Genomic DNA, 27,264 nt, shown 5'->3' with positions numbered 1-27,264 from the left:
TGGGAGACCTGGGTTTAGATAATTACAGTGAAACAGAACATTATAAATATGTAAATAAAATCAACACAGAAGAACACACACATTGAAAACATTTCTGAAACAACCACGGTTGACTTCCCACACAGTTGCACACATTATACTGACCCCAGTAGAATGAAGAGCTGACTTAACTTCCTACCAGGATTTGAACTCATAACTTCTCGATTTAAAGTCAGGTGCTCGAATAATGCACCCAACCAAACACTATGTATGCAAACACCTTCTTTGGTGTGTTGACAGTCGTGCAAAAGTACAAGTAAACACGTAAAAAAAAATCAAGCAACCAAAAAACGAATTGTAATAACGCAACACATTTGTTGGAACAATATCCTCAAGTAGAACAAATATATGGCCCTTTTTCATAACAGAGAGATAAAACATTTCATATTACCGTGTATATATATGAAGTACACTTATTTTGTGGCTCTCTTCTTCTCCTCAATGATCTCCACGTACAGTGATACCTCGGTTCACGAACGCTTCTGTTCACGAACAACTCGGTTCATGAACAGAAAAGTTCATAAAAATATGCTCCGGTTCACGAACTCCGCTTCGGTTCACGAACAACTCGGTTCACGAACAGAAAAGTTCATAAAAATCTGCTCCGGTTCACGAACTCCGCTTCGGTTCACAAACAGGAGCCGCGGCCATTGTAATGCTATTTCCAGGCTGTCACATGGTCGTGACTTCCTGTAGGAAGATCGTGGAGAGAAGAAGAGATGCAGAAAGAAGTACTGTGAGTACTGTGAAGACACTTTCAGTTACTTTTTGCTTTTTGGTGTGCTTTTTAGCACATACAGTACTGTACTGTACAATACTGTACTTACTGTATTGTACAGTTCACCCGTTTGAGTGCTTACTGAAGTCATCTCAAGCAAGGTTAGTGTTCTCTCTTTATACATTACTATACTGTACAGTACTAATGTGTATTGTAATTTGTTTCATATTTTTGTGCTTAAAAAAACAAAAAAAAAGGTCAGAACGGATTAACCGGATTTACATTGAACCCTATGGGAAAATGTGCCTCGGTTCATGACCAATTCGGTTCGCGACCAGAGTCAGTTCACGAATTAAGTTCGTGAACCGAGGTATCACTGTACCACATCGGTAATGCGGGTTGTTTGACGAGACTTATGGTCAAGCTCATGTCGGTGAAGAGGGAAGGGTCCAGGACCGGTGCAGATATTACTCACCACTGATATTGGCCAGGGATTGAATCGAGGTTGCCTGGTTCATAGCGCAGCATGCCAACCACTGCACCACCACTCTAACCCATACAGCACATATCCAATGAAAATGTAAAGCTGATGCAATAGTCCCATGCCGTGTCCCGTTTCATACCAGTAACTTTCATATTAAATTACACAAAAAATATGACATTCTTAAAATGTAATTCACAGTTCATTACACACTCTTGTTAATTCAAGTAAACATGGTATTACGGTTGGGGCTATGGGACTCAGCAGGAGTCAGCCCAGCTGCCATCAGAAGCATTGTAAAGAGGTCGTAAAAACAGAGCTGATATTCACAACCCATGCAATAATTTAGCTAAAATCACACAAAGCATCCTTTCTCATCCGAGTTGCCCAGGTACCTGATGAATTGACAAGAACGATATGGACAAAGGAACAAACCCAGCTATACCAATTAACAAATAAAAAAACAGATACATCTGTTTGGTTGACGAAATCATAAAAAAACACAGATACATCTGTTGACGAAATCATAAAAGAACAGATACATCTGTTTTTAATGATTTCGTCAACCAAACAGATGTATCTGTTTTTTTATGATTTCGTCAACCAAGGCTGTTTACCAATACAACCATTCAACGTTTTCCTTCATGACCAACGTCAAGACAATTTTGGGAATGGTGGTGAATGTCTATAATACAGAACTGTATCACGTAGAGCTGGTGAAACACTCAACCCTACTGAACAGTGAAATAGCCAGGTGTTGACAGCCACAGCAAGTGGGTTTGTGAGCAGTTTTCTGTGGACCTTTGAATATTACCTCATGTGCATGGGTTCCGTGAGCACTGCTGTTTCCTTCCACAAGCAAAACACCCATTAAAAAAACAATGGTCAATCATCCAATGAAAGACCCTCCTGAAAGAGACGCAGTAAAGCTTACCTTCCATGGACAAATAACATTTTTTTACTGCTAATGCTAAAATATTTCGCATATGATTGTCGTCTTATATAATTTCGAGTTCCTACTTAGACCACCAGTATGGAATTTGCCACTCGTTGCAAAGGAAATACAGCCGTAATGACTGTTCACAGTAGTGCCAGTCGAATACTGCAAGTGGTTAATTTACTACCAACGTCTAAAATCTAGAACATTATTTGATTGCAAGCATCCTTTCAGATGTGCTGGGCACATGGAAACAAAACTTACGACCTAGAAACATTACCAAGATCCTTACAATGCACGTATAAATGCTGAGAAAACACAACACTCTTTACTGGAACGGCAACACATTTGGAATATTGGCATTTTAAAATAATACCAAAATGTTTTAAATGACCCTTCAAGAGAGGACAATACTTACTTATTTTAATAATACCGTCAACATGCCAATGGGGATAATTAACAAACTTCACAAGAACTATACATTAATTTGTGTGACATGTCAATCGGGTTTGCCTCATTAATAATGAATTATAGTTTCATATATCAACACATCATTTATTTAAAAAGGACAAATTCTCTCAGCTATTTATCGTTACTGGATTACAACACGAACGGCAAGAGCACGATGTAATTCAATGTCAAGGATCGGTGCCTGTGAAACATGTACCTGTAATTTATTTTTCTGCCAGGGTTCATGCTCATGAAAGGCCCCTGTAGGTACCCATGGTCATGCCACCAGGTGACCGATAGCTCAGTTCCAATTTCAATCAAATGTCCTCTATATAATGGGGTGACGGACCACCGAGATTCGTCAAAGCTTTTGCAAGGGAGACCTGGGAAGGGGGAAACCAAAGCTAAGCGGTGACTGTTATTATTCTGCATCAATCGGATGACCAATAATTTAAGTTTGGACAAAAAAAGCCACAATGTGAGAATTAGTTATCTAAATATAATCGTGATAATCATGGTTTACAGCCCTTTTTCCATCCACTTACGGATGAAAGCCTCCCGATGCAATGTCAGTCATAGAGGCACTTTTGTATGACCATTCTTCGCCAAGCTGGGCAGGGAAGCAGGTTGGTGAAGCGGGTGGCCGAGGAATGGTTGAGATATCGCTCACCACTGATGTTCGCTGTTGCCGCAAATAGAACTCATGTCAGCGTGCATAGTGCAGTGCAAAAACCATTACACCACTGCTCTAAATACACACGTGGACATATGATTTTGAGGCCAAAAATTCACCCACACTGGACCGCCACGTATTACGTAACAATTTCAGAAAATCCTGAAACATGAAGGATAAATTACACTCAGCCTTCAATCTATTAGCCAGTCAGTCAACCAAACTGATTTTTGCAAGAAAATCAAGAGCACATGTTTACTAGTAGTGTACACAAAGTCACTATATATTTTTCTATATGTGGAGACAGAACAGAGATGTTTTTACCAGTACTACAACAATTTTGAGATTATCGGTTGTGCACCATTTGTAAAACAATACAATTTTAGAACTGCATTTCATATGGGATATCATAGTTCTCAGTCTGTCATTTTTTCGTTTATATTTACCTGCGTCATATTTACCCGTATCAATGGGGGATGCATCTTATTTTCCGGCATGCTTCTTAATCTGGAGAATACGGTATGCAGATTTTTTTTTACACTGCAAAATACATGTGCGTGATATAATTTGGCTTAACGATTTGCTTTTCATAATCGCTGCATTGGGGTTAATTAAGGACAGGGATGACAATTACTGCTGTAATAACTACCAATTTGAAATTAGAAGAAAAAAATACAGTAATTGCTTACCGTTCATTTAACCTGTTAAAACTGCAATTACCATTACCGATGACAGGAACTGAGAAGGGGGAACAGGTGTATTACTCTGATGCTGTTCATCAAAAGGATAAAAATTTACACCATAATTACAATACAGCTTGATGTGTTATTACAATAATCACATGACAGGGCTGTAAGAAGCCAATAAAATATTTCCTCAAGATAATCTTGAAGAAGCAAATAAGTAGCTGGAATTTGCAATAAAAAGCTGTCTCTTCCTCCAAGGTGATGAAGTGCCTAATGAGAATTTTGGTCACGATGATAATATAATATATAGTATTACATATAATATTCAGGCTCAATGGCGGAGCCAGGATTTTCAGGTAGGGGGGGGGCAACCCCTCCAGCAATGAAAAATGTTAGGAGTTGTTAGTAGGTAAGGACTTGTCCCTTGCTCTTTATTCGACGCGTGTGCGGCGATGGCGCAGCCATCGATCGAGGGTCGAATTCGAACCGCGTTGTGTGATCGACATCGCGCTCGCTGAAGGTGTTGATGCCTTCAGGGAAGTCGTGTACTGTATACGCAACTGCACACAATTTTGTGAGTCACATATAACTGTGTTGCCGTTACTTATTGCAAATTATGGACTCAGACTATTGTCCTATCATCTCATAGAGTCCCTGGCACGTAATAATATGCTACACAGTGGCAGTGGGGGTCGCAAAATGCCGATTTATTACTAATAAACCGCAATGATCCTATCGAAATTAGGGATTTCGATCGGATCATTGGGGGGGGTACGTGCCACCCCCACTGGCTCCGCTATGTGAATTTACTCGAGCAGGACGTCAGTATGCATCTGAACATGCATGCATTATATGACATACGTATACATGTACAGCCCTTGTCAATCCACTGATGAATAAAGAGCCTCCCCATGCCAATGGTTCGGGAGGGCAATCTGAGCATACTTCACCACGCTGGTCTGTGCAGGTTTCTTACGGTGAGGAGCATCGACGTGGGAGCATAGCAGTGCATACAGCAATGGATTTTACTGCACTGCCCCCTGATAACCACTACATAGCCGCCTACAACGCCTGTTATGTATGGTGGTGCCCATACAAGCATTATCCAGGCTCAATGATAATTATCGTCCTACAATATCTTAGTGTGCACCAGGATAAGCCCGTTTGCAATGAATTGATGACATTTTTACAAATTGATTCTCCTCGCTAAGACGTTGGCAAATAAACGACTGCATCCAAACCTGGCCAGCGCAGGGACAACTGAATTCTTGCAAAAAGCATTCTAAATGCAATTATACAAATAAGCTGACAACACAACAGCAAATGTTTGCAAGCAACAATACATTTGAGACATCTTTTCCACACGCTGCCTTTTAGCAGAGCCAACCTGTGTGGGCGAACAATGGCTCCACTTATACGTAATCCGTAGGACATAACACACGAGAATATTTTTTGTGCACTATGACTAATGGATGGTTATTATTTTCTACCCTATTACTACAAGTATCCAGGTGTGTGTATTTGCTTGCATGCACGTGTCTATTTGTTAAATTAATTACAACTGCAATGAAAACATAATTTCCTTGGCGACAAACTCAAAGGATTTCCATACATTGCAAAATGCATTATCTCATGATTTATTCCGCAACATATTATTTTTTTGCCGAGATGTAACAAAATATGCAGCAAGTCTTTGGTGCACAGTATCCTGCAATCATAGTGTAAGATCTAGCTTGTGGAGAGGATTTACATTTCTCACGTTTATAATTGAGACTCTCAATCATGATCAGACACACATGCATGTTCTTTTGACAGTCAATGGCACGTATAAAAACGTATCCTCATACAGCCATAGAGACTACTGGGGCAAATCTGTCAACAAGAACTTTGTTCAGATCGGCACGCACACGAGGGTGTGCTGTCGACAACAGCAAGTATGGCCACCATTGTTTTCACAGTGCACATATTTACATTGCGCCCAATGTACTCACTCAAGGCTAAATCGAAAATGTGGTTACCTAGGACAGGTTCAGATACTATTTGCCGCTGATGTTAAGTCCTGGAATTGAACCTTGTTTGCATGGTGTGTAACACGGTACACTAACCACTGGACCAATGCTCGAACCAAAACACTCACACGTACACAATACAGCAAAGATCTCACAAATATCCTTTAACATGTTGTGGCAAGTGCTGTTAGCGAGCACTTATGAAGGTCAGAATGGCACACGAGGAAGTTTTTGACCACACCACACCTGGCCAGCTTTGACTCACCAATGCTGGTACTTACTCACAGCACCAGGTAACCATTTAAGGCTGATAATCAAGATTGGTTTTAATATCAATTGCCATTGATGTTAGATATGGTCAGCGATTGTAGCGCAGTGCACTTACCACGACACCACCACTCCCCACAAACACCCACACAAGCAGACAGGTGACATCTTCTTCACCAGGGACAGATCTCTGGCTCACTCATCCCAAATGGCAGCTGTGCAAATAGCATGTGGTAATAAATCAATTAACAACCACCAGATCTGCTTGCACGAATGCACGGCACGTTTTAAAAGTCATAATGAAGTCCACGCACGGATTTTTAATGTTCCATCCCCGACAGTGATGCGTGCCGCTGGGTTAAATACAGGCAAACGGGAGGAATGACCAAAGTCATTGTGAACCTAGCCACGGTTTCACCTAGACTTAATGGACACTCATGCTACCCACATACTCTTGCTCAGGGCAGCCTTTGTGAGCAGGAGCAGTGGTGTATGGCTTACGAAGAAATTTGTGGCTGTACAGCTGCAGGCTCAAGCAGATGCGTGAAATGGTGGAATGTTATTTTTCTGTGCTCGACAACACAACACGTTTCACGACGACGCAAAACAAGCCTGGTTTTTTTTCCTGTAGCCAAAGCACATCCGTCATAGAGTTGAGAGTAAATTGAAGGGAAAAAAATAAGCCATATATTTTTTATTGTTTGTGCTTGTGTATTAAATAAAAACTAAAATACATGTGCGTGATGATGGTAGATTGGTCACGTGATGAGAATTGATGACCTTAAGCAATTTTATTGATGATTAATGGCTTTGTTATTTTTCCATTTGACTGTTTATGCTATCGGGAACTCGGTCATAAGCCATGGCCATTCAATGCTTCGGGATCTAACCCAAAAACCTCTATTATGGATGGCTCAACTTCTTACATTTAGCAGATTTGTATGTTTTTATTTATTAATTTCACCGTCAATCTCCAATCTCATTAAAACATTTAAGAAATATATGTTTGTTTAAGCACGGCTCTTATTTTCATTATTGCTGCTTGCTTTGCCACCTGTGTGGAAAATCGTCTCTTTCAACTTGATTTCACGCAAAGTCACTGGAGCCACCTCAAGGCTCTGCTAACGCTCATCGACTTTGGACCCTGGTCAATCATGGCTAACATCGTTTAGGATGCCACCAATGACATCTGGGATCCCAAACTACCCAGCTCCATATACTGACAGTGGTCAAACCATTCCCTCCACAAAATCCAACACAGACCAAAAGAGAGAAGGAAAAAAAAAGTCATGCATATACAGTAGACTCTCGATTATCCACGCTAATGACGGGGAGGACGGCCGCGGATAATTCAAAATCGCGGATAATCCAAAAATATAACCATTTTCTGCAGATCTCTGTCCACCAAGTAGTTTGCAGGGGCAGGCCAATCAAAATCAATCAAACTCCACCCACTGTTGTAAAGATATGCAACTACTGTATTGTACTGTTGAGGCGATCACGTGTATTTCCGATTAACCGGAGCGCATATTTGTTCGGTTTAAGCACATGACTTGTAATCAACAATTCCAAGAATAACAATGTATAACTGTTTTTAGATTCCTAATTTGGGCTTAAGGGAAAATCCATGAGTTATTAATTTATGTCAAAATCTCAGGTGCGCAGTTAATCCACAAATCGGATAAACCACATGCGGATAATCGAGTCTACTATACATGGATTCTGTAACGCTTTCCTACATAGTAATAATGACAGCACTCACGTCAAGCACGCAGGAAACAGTACGTCCATGATACTAGTGGGCGAGGAAACACTTTGATGCATTTGGGCAGTTTTTTTTATCGGCTAAGTCCATAACAGCAAGACAACTTTACGCTCAAGTTTTGTTCATACAGGATCAATTTATGAGAATTATCATGCCCTCACGCATTACAGAGATGGCCGCAAGTAAGGAGCTGATACATTAACACTTTCAACCTTCATTTAACAAGGCTCTGCAACTGAAAAACAGGAAACAAATTTAATCGTGTTACAATTCGGGAAAGTAATTTTCTTTACAACAGATACAAATCCTCTCTGTGATTCTCTGCTCTGAAGAAAGGCCAGTGCCAGAAATGAGAAAACGATACATTTGGAAAATTTTCGAGTCTCATTAGCATAATTAACACTGTTTGGTTATCTCGCAAAGAACGTAAACCGGACCCATAAATCAGGCAGCAATCTCTGAAAAAATCATTAATGACAAAGAAACCCCCAACCAGGATGATTTGCTCCAAATTTAAAAAGCGAATCTAATGCCATGTCACCGCTTTTGTGACAAAATATTAAAATTTACATGCTAGGGTTAAGTTACATATGGTACCACTTAAAAACTAAATAAATACCACATGAAATATACCCGAAGCCTCTACAAACACCTCTGGCTATATTTATTTTGTTTTTAATGCCACGACTGTAATTTTTGCGTATTTTCGCAAGTACAGCCACACGTGTTGCAATGCTGATCAGGTTACGTTGTGTCCACTCCAGTAAAAACAGGCGTGCAATGCAACCACGAGACCCACCACCGGAAATTTAACGAACGGTCCTTTTTTTCCGTCTTGTTTGTGCCGTCTCATATGTTGTGTTGCTCAATCTACTCTGAAGCAGGTACATTATCATAAAAAATTGCATTTATTTCTAGGAATTCTAACTAATTCATCATAAAATTTATATTTAAAGCTTTCGTGACTGCAGGGATTCAGGTCTTCAATGGTGTGGGATCACACTAATTATTTATATACGTCGTGAGAATGTAATTGTTTTACATTTATTATTTTATTATTTCCCTTCTACATGACTTTACCGAAAGAACCAAGAATATGAATCCCTGCAGTCACGAAAGCTTTAAATCGAGATTTTTGCTTAGTTCCAGATATTTGAAGCTTTTTCAAGAACTGAAAGTTTGAGTTCCTGAAAGATTTTAATTTGTGAAGAAGATTCAGATTCTGAAGAAGCTCCCGGCACATGGGAGTGAAACATCGAACAGAATCAGAATCTTTATTTAGAATGGAGGAATCCGATGAGCTATGAAGCTCATTTTCACAGATGTCCAGTATGGATAGGTCGGCAACACTTGTAACAACCCGGAAACACATCGGAGAGCCTAAATGCGATTTTATTTGGTGTAAGAATCTATTTAAATCGTTGAATCAACGAATCTCCAAATGCCTCGTGAACAATGTGTGAAGTTCACGCCCCACATCCTAGATGGCAACAGCTACAAGCATCACTTTACACTGAGCCAGGGGCAATAAGTTTATAATGGAGGATGTCTCAGTAATGAGCAGTTGGCAGAGAAACCACTGACAATAGTAGAACATTACGGGAGGCAGATCCTCAAAGCTACTGAACGCAATTCGCATTAAGAGGTCACAGCACAAAAAAACAGCATTGTTACTCATCTTCTTGTGGATTATTTACGTGGAAGAGATTTAAAAAAAAATCAAACTCATTTCATATTCAACTAGATCTACAAACCATGTGTGCATACTTTATGTATTTAATTTAAGGCTAACCAGATGAAAATGTCCACTGTAAAGCAATACAAATTTTAAGAGCTAATCATAGGGATGGATTGAAGGCAATTTTCAGAACTAATTTAGTATTTTATTGAAGGACTTATCTGTATAAACATTTCCTTTCAACCAATGTTACATGCAAATCATCAATAATACATTTTTTGCGGCTATCCCATGAAATAACATTATCTCTTTTCCACCGGAATATTTCATCTATGCCTAAAGCCAGGCTCTGCATAACCTTTGTTAGGTAGAAAGGGCACATTCTTACACTGTGCATATGATTAATAATCCACTAATTATCTCCCCTGAGAAGCCAACTTTGTCTATTTGAACAAATCTAAAACATGGCCTAATCGGAAGTGGAACAATTACAGTAATGAGTTTCATGCTGTTATAAAATTATGATTCACTCAATATTTAACTACACTGGTTCACACTAATTATTTATGAACAGAGTAAAATCAAAGGGCAACATAGGTTGTCAATTTTCAAGCATGAAGTTATTTTTCATATGCTTCCTGTCAAAACATCAAATTATTATATTTACTGCAAGTACCATTGTTTAAAAACCTAAAAATAAAAAAGTACCAGCAGCATCATTAAGTACATTCGAATGTACTATATTTAACTATTATTAATCACGCTGTAGCTGATACTACTCATCAATGACAACATAAACACAGGCGCACAACTGACGTCAAAAACAACCGATGCCAGAGAACCAATCTCAATATGACCCCCATCACACAAATCCATACCACACGTTCGCCTCTGGAGTTGGAAACAAACGCATCGGAGGCTGCCTCAAGCACACCCCGTACCACCCAGCCCAGGCCCAGGACTTGTTAGCAATGGTCAAGCGTCACTAAGAGTGGCTGAGCAGCTGGCGATGTGCCCTTGCCACCTGCAAAGTGCAAGCACGTGTCCTTTGTTATGCAACATGCAACCCTTGGAGCTGGCAACTGTACGTGGCAGAAACTGAAGAAAAAATACAATAACTGTGGAGGAAAGCCCTAAAACTGCACGGCCTCATCACGGCAACACAACCCCATCCAGTGACAGCTGCTACGACTGAGATAACCGCACATCCACCCACTCACCCACGCAAAAACCCACTCATCCAAACATCCACCCAAATACCCACTCAACCAGTCGACCCACGATGCATGTATGTATGCTTAACTTCTTTTGCACCGTACTTGGCCAACCGTGCTAATCGGAGGTGCGGGGGAAGGACAACACAATCATTCACACCAATCCACCCACCCAAACACCCACATACCCAAGCACACAAACATCTAAAAACACTCACCAAGTGTCAGAATACCTATGAAAAAGACCAACGACGGTGTCTCTTTATATAGTAGATCATCGATTATTCAGTGGCTTCGGGGGAGAAGGGGGCACCAGATTTTTAAATACGCCGGATAATCACATCAGTATTTAAAATATATAATTTTTGCACATTCTTGTATAACATTGTTTTTCGGTGTTGCATAGATGTTTTTTTTAGTGTTTTAAATTTGTTTACTATTTGAAATTAGCGTAAACATACAAATATACAAAACTAAATATCCTACTGTAAAAAGTTAGTGTATTTACTGTAACATACTTACCACTCAAAACTCGAAGACTCTGTATGGGGTGATGTATTTATGCTCTTGTTTCAACAACATGTGTTTGACGATCACGAGACTGATGCAGCCTTTAGACCAGTGCTCTGGCGAACGCAGAATTACACGCACTATTTGCCGGATTGCAATGAATATTTTTCTGTTTTTATTACTGGAGTTATTAGTTAAGAAAATTGTATATACGTTCAGTATTTTCATTGTTTAAGTTGTTGTATGTAGTGTATAATGTACTGTATATATTTGACACTGAAATCAGGCATAGCTATCTTTTTTGTCACGCATATAGTGCCATTCGCCGAGTTGGTGTACAACCTTTGGAGCGTTTTTTCCGGATCGGCCCAGGACCGCCATATAATGTGAGAAGCCGGATAATTGCGTGCCGGATAATCGACGATCAACTGTAATTCCATTTGCTATCTAAGGATTTCTCTCAGCATTAAAAACAAGCAGTCTTGCTTTTCAACAAAATGTATCACATTGCCGCCGAGAAAGGAAAACAAAACAGTGTCGTAGGGCAGCCGCGTGTATTGTGTTTAACGGCTGCAGTGGGAAAAGTGTTAAGTCCAACACTGTAAAATAAATTGCAATCACCAATTCTTCCAAGCGGCCATAATACCACCTCACCAAGGACAAAACTCTGAGAGCAGCACAGTGACTCACGTGCATTATATGGCATGGGCTGAAAGCAAAGGGTTGCTGCTGTGTCTCGTTGAGTGCACATCAATCAATGCTCAGGTGGAGTCTCCAGAATCCCTCCCCCCCCTCCCCCCCCAATACGACCATCTTTGTGCTGCAGAGAACATCTTCTTTGGAGCTGATACCAGTGTCGGATCCAATCCTGCCCCCTCTTAAATAAAATGGCTATCATGCAGAAGTGAGCCCAAGTGAGCCTGCTTTGCCATCTGCTCGGCTGTAGAGTAAAGATAAAGTAACGTATTTCAGAATCTCTGCAGCACGAACAGCTGCGTCACCTCCCACAAAGTACAAGACGCCCTTCGTCAAAAGTAACATCGATTCTAGAAAAAACTAGAGATGTGGGAGTGCATTTAGTTTTGAAACGTGCTGCACATCGACCGCAGTGTGCATGCATGCTTTAAAGCGTGCAACAGGACAGATTCTTACAAACGGATAGAATTGTCGCAATGCTGGCTCAGTATAAAGGATATCTGTCGGCCGTGCTTGTCGATGGGTAGCTGACGGCGGTGCGGGGATATGAGGCGGCTCCGGCTGGACACGCGTTCAACCAGGCCGTGGTGCCGTGTTCCCCGCGTCGTGTCCAGGTTTGTGTAGAAGGACGTCTGTGGAGCAAAACCCCTCGGCTGTCAAAAATATCCTGCCTGTTCAAAACCCACTGGATGCATCCATACAAGTGTTGTTACAACGAAGGCCAAGAAAATCTGGCGGCGCTCAAGGATCAAGGGAAGCCGCGAATATGCAAAAAACAAACCAAGTCAGCGATGAGTTCAGAAAACATCATGTATTTAAGAAGTGTATATCAGCAGAATTCGTTAAATGTCTCCACAAATATACAAAAGTATGTTTTAGTCCATCAAATTCTTGCCCTTTCAGGCAATATTATCAATAACAACTTGTTTAAGCAAATCCTGAACCGGTTATGCTGGTGGATTACCGAATGTTCGAGTAAAGAGCATACCGTAAAAACAATGGGACCTTGTTTAACACAAAAAGCTATGCCGCACACAAACTCATTATGCGTTGTAGTGGAGAAATATAGGTAAAACATTTATTTATAAGCAGAATTCTATTCTACGTCTCCACATGTAAATAAAATCGTTTTTAGCCCATCAGCCTAATTATTGACTTTTCAGACTAAAAGTTGTGTTTCTCAACTCCAGTCCTCCCGACTTGACAGATCACCACCTTGTCGTGAAGAAAAAACTCAATCATCAATAATACTGTCATAAAAGGAAAGATAGGCGACGTTTCAAGCAACGGCCCTTCTTCATAACCACTGCAAAAAAAACGCATACCCTTCCTTGATGAATGTGTTGAGTTTTTTCGTTATTTGAGCACCACCTCTAATGCAGCATGACCAGATGTGTTTATATTTTATGCCAATTGAAGCCACTGCGCACTGTCTATATAAAAAGGTGCATTGTGGGGGTGTGGGTTGTGACGACTGGAGGTGAAAAACACTTTTAGAATTGCTGGTCACAAACCCTCATGCAAAAATGATGACCGGCTTATCATCAGTCCTCTGGGTTAGCCTCGAGATGAAAATGCGGTTGTGTTAGGTTGATGATGATCACATTTGATGGTGTCAAACAAGATTTGAAGATCTGCCTTAGCAAAGCTATTCGTAAGAGAATACTTGTTTGAAATGTAATTGGAATCACATTATTTCGTGAAAATGGCAAACAATACTTAAATATATAATTCCATTGCCACAGCTGTTAATTATTCTGTTCATTGGTCGTCAACCCTTTGAGGAATGTTCAGAAAACGAACTGAACCCAAGTAAAATTCTTCCACACATACCTTTTCCCATCAGCAATGCAATTACGCACAAGGGCATGATTAACCTTAATGCTAGAGCTGCTGCAAGCAATCATTACTCTGCTGAAAGAATCTCACCCTTCTCGTTACACACAAACACACGATTTGTAAATACGCCTGGGCATGCGCCCCAGGTGGTCATTGAAATCTTCCCTTTCCATGAACGGTAAATGCTCAATTTAGTTTTAAAACAAAATTTAATATAATTACCTCAGTGTCGACCAAACTGCCAGTGTATTCTCTTGAGTGCACGTAAATATAGTAAACACTCGCAATCTACGCGTTAACTCAGTATCTACTGAGTGGACAAATTGTCACAATTTGGCCGTCACTCGATTAACTTAGCGAACAAACACTGCGAACAAAGTCCGGAAGCAGCCGTCAACCATGGGGAATTATATACACGCTACGCCAACAAACTGTGTGATACCACTGCGCCTTTGGGGAGGGCTAGCCGCCTGCAGAGTATTATTGATTTGAGTAAACCTAACTGGATAAAAGGTGTGTTTAGCGACAGCAAATTTGTGTTTGAACCAATTGTTGAACTTTAAGTGATTAGCCACAATATTATTGATAGAGGGGGGTTCACCGTTAGTATAGTTTGCATGAGGTGAGTATATAGAGACTGCCAGAGAAAACAGGTCAGTACACTGCAAATGTTTTCCTTATGTTTGTGCCAATACAGTTTGTGCTTGTATGTCTTAAAATAATAGCATCAACATTTTTCATGGGGTGGATTCATTTCTTTAAGTTCAGTTTGCGGCACCTCCCCTTAACATCTTAAGAGGAGACGAAACCCAAAAACAAATATCCCTTAAGTTTTAGATGGTACTATATTGCAAAAATGGCATCCACGAGTGGTATATGTACAGCTTTTAGCAAATCAACTACTGAATGAGGGCCTCCCTACACCATGCGAATTGTAGGGGTTATGTGACCATAGTCCACTTCCCTGGTTAGTGCAGGTTGAATGTGGGGGGCGCATGGACTTGGGAGTATAGTGCAGTACAATGGATTTTGTTGCACTGCCCTCTTCTGCATCAATCGCAGCCCTGCAGCTTCTAATAACCTGTTTGTAAATGGTAAGCACTATCCAGATTTAGCCATACTTCGCTTCTGTGACACAAAGCCTGTGCTATTTCTACATGCAGTTAACATGATGGTTTCCTGTTAAGGAAATGTGAAACTCAAGAAACGAATAGCTCTCACTTTATTTAGGCTGTATGCTCCAGGCTATTTTGTGTTCAGTTTTAGGAATAAAAAAGATAGGCTTTGAAGTTACACTCAAACACACCATTATGGCTCCGTAGTGACATCACTGCAATGTCACTATAGCAATATGATTGAGCAGTTGGCTGTGATTTTCAAGTTTATTTGCAAAACACAGCCTAAATGCATGTATACAAGAAAACATCTGTGTTATTGGTTTGCAAACTTGTAATGATATACTTTATAAAAATTATACTCACCGCACACAATCACACACAGATCAAGTGGTGCACCACCAACAAAACAAATATGCAACAGAGTTGAATATTTACTTCACAATCGCCGAACAATATGCCTGGCCATGAAATGTCATGTGCACTGACATAAAGGACATCTAATACGGTCAAATACACCAGTGGCTCTCAAACTTCAGGCCACAGGCCCCATCATGTGCCAGTTTATATTTATACTCATCAATATATTGCATTAAATCTTGACATAAAAATTTCGTGACTGCAGGAATTCATATTCTTTGGGTCTTTCGGTAAAGTCACGTAGATAGGTATTTTTTTTAGTTTTTCTTTGAACCTATCTACGTGACTTTTCCGAAAGACCCAAAGAATAATATATTGCATGCGACGAAAACTTCATAATTTGTCTGAACATCAATAAAACACAAACCGTTGAATTGGCGGTAGGCCGCAGGGCTCATAAAACAAAGCAACTAAATAAAAAAAATGTACCGAGGACATGAATGCGTTTGAAAGAGTGGTTTCGCTTAATCTGCAAAATGCCACGGTGTGAAGAATGGACCCTCAGCGAGTAAAATGCTAAACAAATACAATACACATGCTCGCTACACAAAGGACCCTATCTACCACGTGGCTCCCACTTCGATCACTACCCAATATACACCCCCATAGAAAAATGGCACATCCAAATATAAAATCTACACGCATTTCTAATGACACAGGTTTGACCGAATATCATTTGGAACATTCCATTTCATATGAGAGTTGTGCGGTGCGCATTACACTCTAATGCAGGTAGCTGTCCCTGGGGCCTAGTTGCCACTGTTATTCATTGCGTTATTTTCGCAGAAGCAATGGAAGGAGACCAGTTGCTCAGGGGGGGGCCACTGTGCAGTGAGGTGGGTAACTGCACATGCAGGATGCTTACCTGAAAATCCAGCGGGGCATTCACGATCTGGTTGACATTGGGCAGTGATCCTCCATAGTACTGAGTGCGGCTTTGTGCCAGCTGCAGCTGTTGGGCCTTGAAGTGTAGCTGTTAAACACGACACAGCACACACAAACATATAGACGCGTGAGGTTCCAAGGAGGATTTTTGTTTGTCAAACCTTGTAAACATCTTTTTCTCCAAATGTATTCCGATTGTGCTATCGGCGTCACGTTATTTAGACGAGGAATCTGTTCAGATGTATTGCAGATCCGCGCAACCCTTCATTTGTAGAAAACGTCAGACAGGATATCAAGGAGCTAGCTCTTGTGATTCCGTTAAGTGACCTATGCTCAATATAGTAACAGGAACCAATTGTCCATGGCATAGAAGACAAACCAATATTTTTTATCTGAAAAAAGTGGAGTTTGGATACATTAAGTGCACAAAAAAATCTAAGTGATGGTTTTTTGTGCAGTCACTGATGACCGGTTAAGACCATCACCTCACCGGAGAACCAAGTTTAATGAACGGCGGCTGTCTGGATTTGAACCTACCATCTCCCCAGTGCAAGCTCAGCAATCTGACCTTTGGCTCAAAGATGCCATCAAAACCCACAATTTGTATTTCTTATACTGAATTCATGGTGCTGGCTGCATGAAATGAATCAGATATTGCTAAAATTATAGAGTAGAAATAAATAAAATAAAGGATGGATGCGATTATGATGTTTTGACTATAAATACCTAACTTTAGATAAAATATGTATGTATTCTATGTTACAGGGAACATGAAAAAATATACGTTTACAGTACTGTGGCATCCACATCACATTACCCGATTCACATTTATGAAAAACGATACATGGTGCAAGAAACAATAACATTGGCAGTTCAAATGATAATTTAAATCCTGCTGAAATAATGCTAAACCACATCCTGTTAGATTTAATTGAACAATGCAAAACACACCTCAAAACAATAATTGGCCCAACATGCCAATGCAGAACCCTGAAAAAGAGGCTTGAGTTTCAGTGAAGAATTCCTGGGTAAATAATAAGAGTTACTGCTGCAGTGAACTTAAAAAAAATTGGTCAATTAAATGGATTTGTTTTGCGGTCAAGAAAGGAAAGATCAGCTGGAGTTCAAACTAGAATAGTTTAATTTAAAAAAAATGATATTCATTGACAAGCCCCTCCTGAATGTAGGCCACACCCACATTGTGTCAATCATGGGGGGGGGGGGGGTGCCGATAATTCACGTTGGTCAGTGCAGATTTGTGAAGGTGGCATGTGGCCCAGGATCGCTTCAGATCACTCGCCACTGGTGTTTGCTATTGGTCTGAAATCGAACTCAGATTGGCTGGGTTGAAGGTGCAACGACTACGCCACATGTTTTCCCCAAAATACCACAACATCATTACGATCACATTTATGTCCTTTTGATGATGCCAGGACGAAGTCTCAATAAACTTTTTCTCTTGACGTGCCTGTGTATCTGCGTGTGCACGGTTTGTTTCTCTGCGTCCTTTCATTAACCACGATCCGCAGGCTCAAGGCTCCTGAGAATTGGTTCCGTTGATTACATTGCCACGGCGTGTTTTGACAGCCAGTAAGCAAATGCATGCGGCTGTTGATCAACATGACATGACATATCTTATGAGAGATCTGAGATGATTATCAGATTAACAGCATTATGAGATGATTGAGACAATCGATTACCCGTGTTGAGATTATGAGATGACAGATTTGCAAATGACAAAAGAGATGAGGATATTATTGATAATTGTCCGATGATTGAAAATGTATAAGGTGAATGATATCGAAGGTGGTTACGATGGTTGAGGTGATAACCCAGATGATTGATGACTGTGACATGATTGCGTTGAGATGACTTACATGATAACAAGATGGTTGAGAAGAGTATGCGATGATTGTGTTAATCAATATTATGAGATGATTATTAACACTATCGATACAGAACGAGATCACGACGCGATTGCGAAGAATATCACACGACTGAAATTATAACACGAGATACATTTAAATTGCCGATATAACCGAAATGATTACAAGACGGTTGAGGTTGGCAATGATATCATTCGATGTTAGCCCATTCCAGGAATATTATCACATCCCATTCATTGAAAACCATCACACACACACACCGCGACATGTACACATACATAGCGAACGAAGCGCCCTAATATTGCTATAGTATTTTATTAATGTCGCTGAACAATAATAATGTTAAATTACCCATAGGGTTGACACGTTGCGAGATTTTAAATCGCTCAAGTTGTGACAAGCACCACTTTACCTGAGATAAATTTCACTCCCCCAAAAAATGTTGTTCGACTCGGCGAACAAAACACATCAACAAATGTCAATTATATTTAACAAAATCCACGTTTGTTGTTGTTTTTCCTACCTAAGCCTGACCCGTAAATCGGTAGCCGCACTCGGCTAAATCTCTGCGGGGTTTGCTCGCTCCAAGCCCGGCGGGGTACCCCGCGTCGATCCGTAGGCCTCACGGGACCGTGAGAAAAACAAAAACAACAACCACCACCGCCATGGCGATGACAGCAGCAACACGAATGATAACGAGCTACTACTGCTGATGTTGTTGTTATTGGGGGAGACCTACCCCCGGTTGTTGTTGTTGCCTGCTGCATGCGGGCATGCGACCGCGTACACAAACACCACCCTCTCCCCTCCTCACACACACTCACTCGCTTCACACACAAAACACGGTCGCCCGAGGCTTCTGCTTACGGCTCGCGTGATGCTCAGGTCCTTCATGACCTCCTCGAAGGCGGCCGTCTCCTCGGCCTGCTTCTGGTTGTGCAGCGCTATCTTCTCGCTGAACTTGCGCGGGTTGGACGCCATGATGGCCGCTTCCCCTCCCTCCTCCTCCCCCCCACCACCTTGCCCCCACCCCCGCCTCCTTCCACCGCCGGCCCCCCGCCCCCTCCCCTCAAGCACCTCACCCCGCCCCCTCACCTCGCCCCCCCCCCCCGGCCAAAGCTTTGCGACGTTGGCAGGAAACGTGAAGCGCGTGGCTCGCTCTCTCTCTCAATGCTGAGTGAATGGGCGCGCGCGTGGCGCGGGTCGCGTTCGTTGAGCCTCCGCCTACTGAACCCCCACCCCTCCTTCTCCCCTTCTTCCCCCACCTCCCCTCCTCCCCTTCCCCCCCACCTCCCCTCCTCCCCTTCCCCCCCTCCGCTCCTTCCCCCTCCCCTCCTCCCCCTCCCCTCCGCCTCCCATCCACCCCTCCCCGCCTCCCATCCACCCCCTCCCGCCTCCCATCCACACCCCTTCCCCTCCTCCTCCCCACTCCCCTCCTCCTCCCTCCCCTCCTCCCCCCTCCCCCTCCACCCCCTCCCCTCCACCCCCTCCCCTCCGCCTCCCATCTACCCCCTCCCCTCCTTCACCCCCTCCCCTTTCCACCCCATCCCCTCCTCCCCCCTCCTCCTCCCCTCCTCCTCCTCCCCCCTCCCCTCCTCCTCCCTCCCCTCCTCCCCCCTCCCCTCCTCCCCCTCCCCTCCGCCTCCATCCACCCCCTCCCCCTCCTTCACCCCCTCCCCTTTCCCCCCCCCCTCCTCCCCCCTCCCCTCCTTCCTCCCCTCCTCCTCCTCCATCCCCTCCTCCCCCCTCCCCTCCTCGCCCCTCCTCCCCTCCTTTACCCCCTCCCCTCCTTCTTCCCCTCCTCCTCCCCTCCACCGCCCTCCCCTCCTTCCCCTCCTCCCCTCCTTCACCCCCTCCCCTCCTCCCTCCATCCCCCCTTTCCCCCCTCCCCGTCCCCCCCCTCCCCTCCTCCCTCATCCCCCCCTTCCCCCCTCCCCTCCTCCCCCCTCCCCCCTTTCCCCTCCCCTCCTTCCCCCCTCTTGCTCCTCTCCTTCCCCTCCTCCCCCTCTCCCCCCCCCCTCCACCCCCCTCTCCCCCCCCCTCCACCGCCCTCCCCTCCTTCCCCTCCTTCCCTCCTTCACCCCCTCCCCTCCTCCTCCCTCCCCCCTTTCCCCTCCCCTCCTTCCCCCCTCTTGCTCCCCTCCTTCCCCTCCTCCTCCCCCCTCCCCTCCACCCACAAGCCACTCCACTCACCCCGCCCCCCCTCACCCCCCTCACTCCACCCCCCTGTCCCCTCCACCAACAATCACTTAACACCTCATAAATAACATTCACCCCCCCCCCCCCACTGAACATTATATACATCGATGACCAATCGATTACAAGTATCCAATCAATGCATTACTAGTGATCAATGCATTACTAGTGTTCACAGGACGATGTCAGCCGTCAGCGATGCGAGGAATTGTCACGATATTGGAGTGGTGACCTGCTTAAAGAGTGACGTCTTATGTAATGTTGCGTCCACATACATGTCAACCCCTGATCAGTGCCTCCTGTTTCATTACAGACCAATTCAGACATTATTGGTCACCCGTGCTCCTTTATATAAATCTCAACGCTCATCCAACAAAGTTCCATCACAAGGGAGAAACACAAACAAATAGACAATCATTTTTGTTGATGCCCGTATTGAAACGGCTGTACGCCGTATGGACCTGAAAACTCAATTTCTCTGTACAAGAATACGGGGTAAACCGTATGGGTTGACACGCTATGCGTCCAACTAGGGCCCATATGTTAAAGAGAGGCCCTTGCCGATAACATCTAACAGTTCACTGGCAATGGTTCACGCGAGCCTGACTGCTGATGAGAAACCGAATGTCAAAACTGGTCCAGAATGTCAAAACTGGTCCAGAATGTCAAAACCGGTCCAGAATGTCAAAACCGGTCCAGAATGTCAAAACCGGTCCAGATTGTCAAAACCGGTCCAGAATGTCAAAACTGGTCCAGAATGTCAAAACCGGTCCAGAATGTCAAAACCGGTCCAGAATGTCAAAACCGGTCCAGAATGTCAAAACCGGTCCAGAATGTCAAAACTGGTCCAGAATGTCAAAACCGGTCCAGAATGTCAAAACCGGTCCAGAATGTCAAAACCGGTCCAGAATGTCAAAACCGGTCCAGAATGTCAAAACCGGTCCAGAATGTCAAAACCGGTCCAGAATGTCAAAACCGGTCCAGAATGTCAAAACGTCCAGAAGTCAAAACGGTCCAGAATGTCAAAACCGGTCCAGAATGTCAAAACCGGTCCAGAATGTCAAAAACCGGTCCAGAATGTCAAAACCGGTCCAGAATGTCAAAACCGTCCAGAATGTCAAAACTGGTCCAGAATGTCAAAACCGGTCCAGAATGTCAAAACCGGTCCAGAATGTCAAAACGGTCCAGAATGTCAAAACGGTCAGATGTGTCAAACCGGTCCAGAATGTCAAAACCGGTCCAGAATGTCAAAACTGGTCCAGAATGTCAAAACCGGTCCAGAATGTCAAAACCGGTCCAGAATGTCAAAACCGGTCCAGAATGTCAAAACCGGTCCAGAATGTCAAAACCGGTCCAGAATGTCAAAACCGGTCCAGAATGTCAAAACCGGTCCAGAATGTCAAAACCGGTCCAGAATGTCAAAACCGGTCCAGAATGTCAAAACCGGTCCAGAATGTCAAACCGGTCCAGAATGTCAAAACTGGTCCAGAATGTCAAAACTGGTCCAGAATGTCAAAACTGGTCCAGAATGTCAAAACCGGTCCAGAATGTCAAAACCGGTCCAGAATGTCAAAACCGGTCCAGAATGTCAAAACCGGTCCAGAATGTCAAAACCGGTCCAGAATGTCAAAACCGGTCCAGAATGTCAAAACTGGTCCAGAATGTCAAAAACCGGTCCAGAATGTCAAAACGGTCCAGAATGTCAAACCGGTCCAGAATGTCAAAACGGTCCAGAATGTCAAAACCGGTCCAGAATGTCAAAACCGGTCAGAATGTCAAAACCGGTCCAGAATGTAACGGTCAGAAACCGGTCCAGAATGTCAAAACCGGTCCAGAATGTCAAAACCGGTCCAGAATGTCAAAAACCGGTCCAGAATGTCAAAACCGGTCCAGAAGTCAAAACTGGTCCAGAATGTCAAAACCGGTCCAGAATGTCAAAACCGGTCCAGAATGTCAAAACCGGTCCAGAATGTCAAAACCGGTCCAGAATGTCAAAACCGGTCCAGAATGTCAAAACCGGTCCAGAATGTCAAAACCGGTCCAGAATGTCAAAACCGGTCCAGAATGTCAAAACACCGGTCCAGAATGTCAAAACCGGTCCAGAATGTCAAAACCGGTCCAGAATGTCAAAACCGGTCCAGAATGTCAAAACTGGTCCAGAATGTCAAAACCGGTCCAGAATGTCAAAACCGGTCCAGAATGTCAAAACCGGTCCAGAATGTCAAAACCGGTCCAGAATGTCAAAACGGTCCAGAATGTCAAAAACCGGTCCAGAATGTCAAAACCGGTCCAGAATGTCAAAACTGGTCCAGAATGTCAAAACCGGTCCAGAATGTCAAAACGGTCCAGAATGTCAAACCGGGTCCAGAATGTCAAAACCGGTCCAGAATGTCAAAACCGGTCCAGAATGTCAAAAACCGGTCCAGAATGTCAAAACCGGTCCAGAATGTCAAAACCGGTCCAGAATGTCAAAACTGGTCCAGAATGTCAAAACCGGTCCAGAATGTCAAAACCGGTCCAGAATGTCAAAACCGGTCCAGAATGTCAAAACCGGTCCAGAATGTCAAAACCGGTCCAGAATGTCAAAAACCGGTCCAGAATGTCAAAACCGGTCCAGAATGTCAAAACCGGTCCAGAATGTCAAAACTGGTCCAGAATGTCAAAACGGTCAGAATGTCAAAACCGGTCCAGAATGTCAAAACTGGTCCAGAATGTCAAAAACCGGTCCAGAATGTCAAAACCGGTCCAGAATGTCAAAACTGGTCCAGAATGTCAAAACCGGTCCAGAATGTCAAAACCGGTCCAGAATGTTAAAGCCGGTCCAGAATGTCAAAACCGGTCCAGAATGTCAAAACCGGTCCAGAATGTCAAAACCGGTCCAGAATGTCAAAACCGGTCCAGAATGTCAAAACCGGTCCAGAATGTCAAAACCGGTCCAGAATGTCAAAACCGGTCCAGAATGTCAAAACCGGTCCAGAATGTCAAAACCGGTCCAGATGTCAAAACCGGTCCAGAATGTCAAAACTGGTCCAGAATGTCAAAACCGGTCCAGAATGTCAAAACCGGTCCAGAATGTCAAAACTGGTCCAGAATGTCAAAACCGGTCCAGAATGTCAAAACCGGTCCAGAATGTCAAAAACTGGTCCAGAATGTCAAAACCGGTCCAGAATGTCAAAACCGGTCCAGAATGTCAAAACTGGGTCCAGAATGTCAAAACCGGTCCAGAATGTCAAAACCGGTCCAGAATGTAAAACCGGTCCAGAATGTCAAAACCGGTCCAGAATGTCAAAACCGGTCCAGAATGTCAAAACCGGGTCCAGAATGTCAAAACCGGTCCAGAATGTCAAAACTGGTCCAGAATGTCAAAACCGGTCCAGAATGTCAAAAACCGGTCCAGAATGTCAAAACCTGGTCCAGAATGTCAAAACCGGTCCAGAATGTCAAAACCGGTCCAGATGTCAAAACCGGTCCAGAATGTCAAAACCGGTCCAGAATGTCAAAACCGGTCCAGAATGTCAAAAACTGGTCCAGAATGTCAAAACGGTCCAGAATGTCAAAACCGGTCCAGAATGTTAAAACCGGTCCAGAATGTCAAAAACGGTCCAGAATGTCAAAACCGGTCCAGAATGTCAAAACGGTCCAGAATGTCAAAACCGGTCCAGAATGTCAAAAACTGGTCCAGAATGTCAAAACCGGTCCAGAATGTCAAAACCCGGTCCAGAATGTCAAAACCGGTCCAGAATGTCAAAACTGGTCCAGAATGTCAAAACCGGTCCAGAATGTCAAAACCGGTCCAGAATGTCAAAACTGGTCCAGAATGTCAAAACCGGTCCAGAATGTCAAAAACCGGTCCAGAATGTCAAAACTGGTCCAGAATGTCAAAAACCGGTCCAGAATGTCAAAACCGGTCCAGAATGTCAAAACCGGTCCAGAATGTCAAAACCGGTCCAGAATGTCAAAACCGGTCCAGAATGTAAAACTGGTCCAGAATGTCAAAACCGGTCCAGAATGTCAAAACCGGTCCAGAATGTCAAAACCGGTCCAGAATGTCAAAACCGGTCCAGAATGTCAAAACCGGTCCAGAATGTCAAAACCGGTCCAGAATGTCAAAACTGGTCCAGAATGTCAAAACCGGTCCAGAATGTCAAAACCGGTCCAGAATGTCAAAACCGTCCAGAATGTCAAAACACCGGTCCAGAATGTCAAAACCGGTCCAGAATGTCAAAACCGGTCCAGAATGTCAAAAACCGGTCCAGAATGTCAAAACCGGTCCAGAATGTCAAAACAGTCAAGAATGTAAAACCGGTCCAGAATGTCAAAACCGGTCCAGAATGTCAAAACCGGTCCAGAATGTCAAAACTGGTCCAGAATGTCAAAACCGGTCCAGAATGTCAAAACCGGTCCAGAATGTCAAAACCGGTCCAGAATGTCAAAACCGGTCCAGAATGTCAAAACCGGTCCAGAATGTCAAAACCGGTCCAGAATGTCAAAACCGGTCCAGAATGTCAAAACCGGTCCAGAATGTCAAAACCGGTCCAGAATGTCAAAACCGGTCCAGAATGTCAAAACCTGGTCCAGAATGTCAAAACCGGTCCAGAATGTCAAAACCGGTCCAGAATGTCAAAACCGGTCCAGAATGTCAAAACCGGTCCAGAATGTCAAACCGGTCCAGAATGTCAAAACCGGTCCAGAATGTCAAAACCGTCCGAGTAACGGTCAGAATGTCAAAACCGGTCCAGAATGTCAAAACGGTCCAGAATGTCAAAACCGGTCCAGATTGTCAAAACGGTCCAGAATGTCAAAACCGGTCCAGAATGTCAAAACCGTCCAGAATGTCAAAACCGGTCCAGAATGTCAAACGGTCCAGAATGTCAAAACCGGTCCAGAATGTCAAAACCGGTCCAGAATGTCAAACCGGTCCAGAATGTCAAAACCGGTCCAGAATGTCAAAAACCGGTCCAGAATGTCAAAACCGGTCCAGATGTCAAAACTGGTCCAGAATGTCAAAACCGGTCCAGAATGTCAAACCGGTCCAGAATGTCAAAACCGGTCCAGAATGTCAAAAACCGGTCCAGAATGTCAAAACCGGTCCAGAATGTCAAAACCGGTCCAGAATGTCAAAACCGGTCCAGAATGTCAAAACCGGTCCAGAATGTCAAAACGGTCCAGAATGTCAAAACCGGTCCAGAATGTCAAAACCGGTCCAGAATGTCAAAACCGGTCCAGAATGTCAAAAACCGGTCCAGAATGTCAAAACCGGTCCAGAATGTCAAAACGGTCCAGAATGTCAAAACCGGTCCAGAATGTCAAAACCGGTCCAGAATGTCAAAACCGGTCCAGAATGTCAAAACCGGTCCAGAATGTCAAAACCGGTCCAGAATGTCAAAAAACCGGTCCAGAATGTCAAAACCGGTCCAGAATGTCAAAACTGGTCCAGAATGTCAAAACCGGTCCAGAATGGTCAAAACCGGTCCAGAATGTCAAAACTGGTCCAGAATGTCAAACCGGTCCAGAATGTCAAACGGTCCAGAATGTCAAAACTGGTCCAGAATGTCAAAACCGGTCCAGAATGTCAAAACCGGTCCAGAATGTCAAAACCTGGTCCAGAATGTCAAAACCGGTCCAGAATGTCAAAACCGGTCCAGAATGTAAACCGGTCCAGAATGTCAAAACCGGTCCAGAATGTCAAAACCGGTCCAGAATGTCAAAACCGGTCCAGAATGTCAAAACCGTCCAGAATGTCAAAAACTGGTCCAGAATGTCAAAACCGGTCCAGAATGTCAAAACCGGTCCAGAATGTCAAAACCGGTCCAGAATGTCAAAACAGGTCCAGAATGTCAAAACCGGTCCAGAATGTCAAAACCGGTCCTGAATGTCAAAACTGGTCCAGAATGTCCAAACCGGTCCAGAATGTCAAAACCGGTCCAGAATGTCAAAACTGGTCCAGAATGTCAAACCAGTCCAGAATGTCAAAACCGGTCCAGAATGTCAAAACTGGTCCAGAATGTCAAAACCGGTCCAGAATGTTAAAACCGGTCCAGAATGTCAAAACCGGTCCAGAATGTCAAAACCGGTCCAGAATGTCAAAACCGGTCCAGAATGTCAAAACCGGTCCAGAATGTCAAAACTGGTCCAGAATGTCAAAACCGGTCCAGAATGTCAAAACCGGTCCAGAATGTCAAAACTGGTCCAGAATGTCAAAACCGGTCCAGAATGTCAAAACCGGTCCAGAATGTCAAAAACTGGTCCAGAATGTCAAAACCGGTCCAGAATGTCAAAACCGGTCCAGAATGTCAAAACCAGGTCCAGAATGTTAAAACCGGTCCAGATGTCAAAACCGGTCCAGAATGTCAAAACCGGTCCAGAATGTCAAAAACTGGTCCAGAATGTCAAAACCGGTCCAGAATGTCAAAACTGGTCCAGAATGTCAAAACCGGTCCAGAATGTCAAAACTGGTCCAGAATGTCAAAACCGGTCCAGAATGTCAAAACGGTCAGAATGTCAAAACCGGTCCAGAAAGTCAAAACTGGTCCAGAATGTCAAAACCGGTCCAGAATGTCAAAACTGGTCCAGAATGTCAAAACCGGTCCAGAATGTCAAAACCGGTCCAGAATGTCAAAACCGGTCCAGATGTCAAAACCGGTCCAGAATGTCAAAACCGGTCCAGAATGTCAAAACCAGTCCAGAATGTTAAAACCGGTCCAGAATGTTAAAACCGGTCCAGAATGTCAAAAACCGGTCCAGAATGTCAAAACTGGTCCAGAATGTCAAAACTGGTCCAGAATGTCAAAAAACTGGTC

At 43.5% G+C, this 27,264-nt stretch overlaps 1 protein-coding gene across 3 annotated transcripts in view; it reads right to left on the bottom strand.

Annotated features, from left to right (window-relative positions):
* Positions 1–19,262, bottom strand: part of LOC144736199 (CREB-regulated transcription coactivator 1-like) — a 58,979-nt gene extending 39,717 nt beyond the window's left edge. For all 3 annotated transcript variants that reach the window (XM_078618789.1, XM_078618790.1, XM_078618791.1), the window contains exons 1-3: positions 19,136–19,262; positions 16,363–16,470; positions 12,624–12,755 (exon numbers count right to left, since the gene is read on the bottom strand). In XM_078618789.1, the coding sequence (XP_078474915.1) occupies positions 12,624–12,755; positions 16,363–16,470; positions 19,136–19,249 (354 nt within the window). In that variant the 5' untranslated portion in view covers positions 19,250–19,262. The remainder of the gene's footprint in view (positions 1–12,623; positions 12,756–16,362; positions 16,471–19,135) is intronic.
* Between the last annotated feature and the right edge of the window lie 8,002 nt (positions 19,263–27,264).

The sequence above is a fragment of the Lampetra planeri genome, chromosome 59 (genome assembly GCF_965212315.1).
Source record: "Lampetra planeri chromosome 59, kcLamPlan1.2.h2, whole genome shotgun sequence".
NCBI lineage: Eukaryota > Metazoa > Chordata > Hyperoartia > Petromyzontiformes > Petromyzontidae > Lampetra > Lampetra planeri.
The sequence above is the reverse complement of the archived record's forward strand: the minus strand, read 5'-3'. Positions and strand labels throughout refer to the sequence as shown.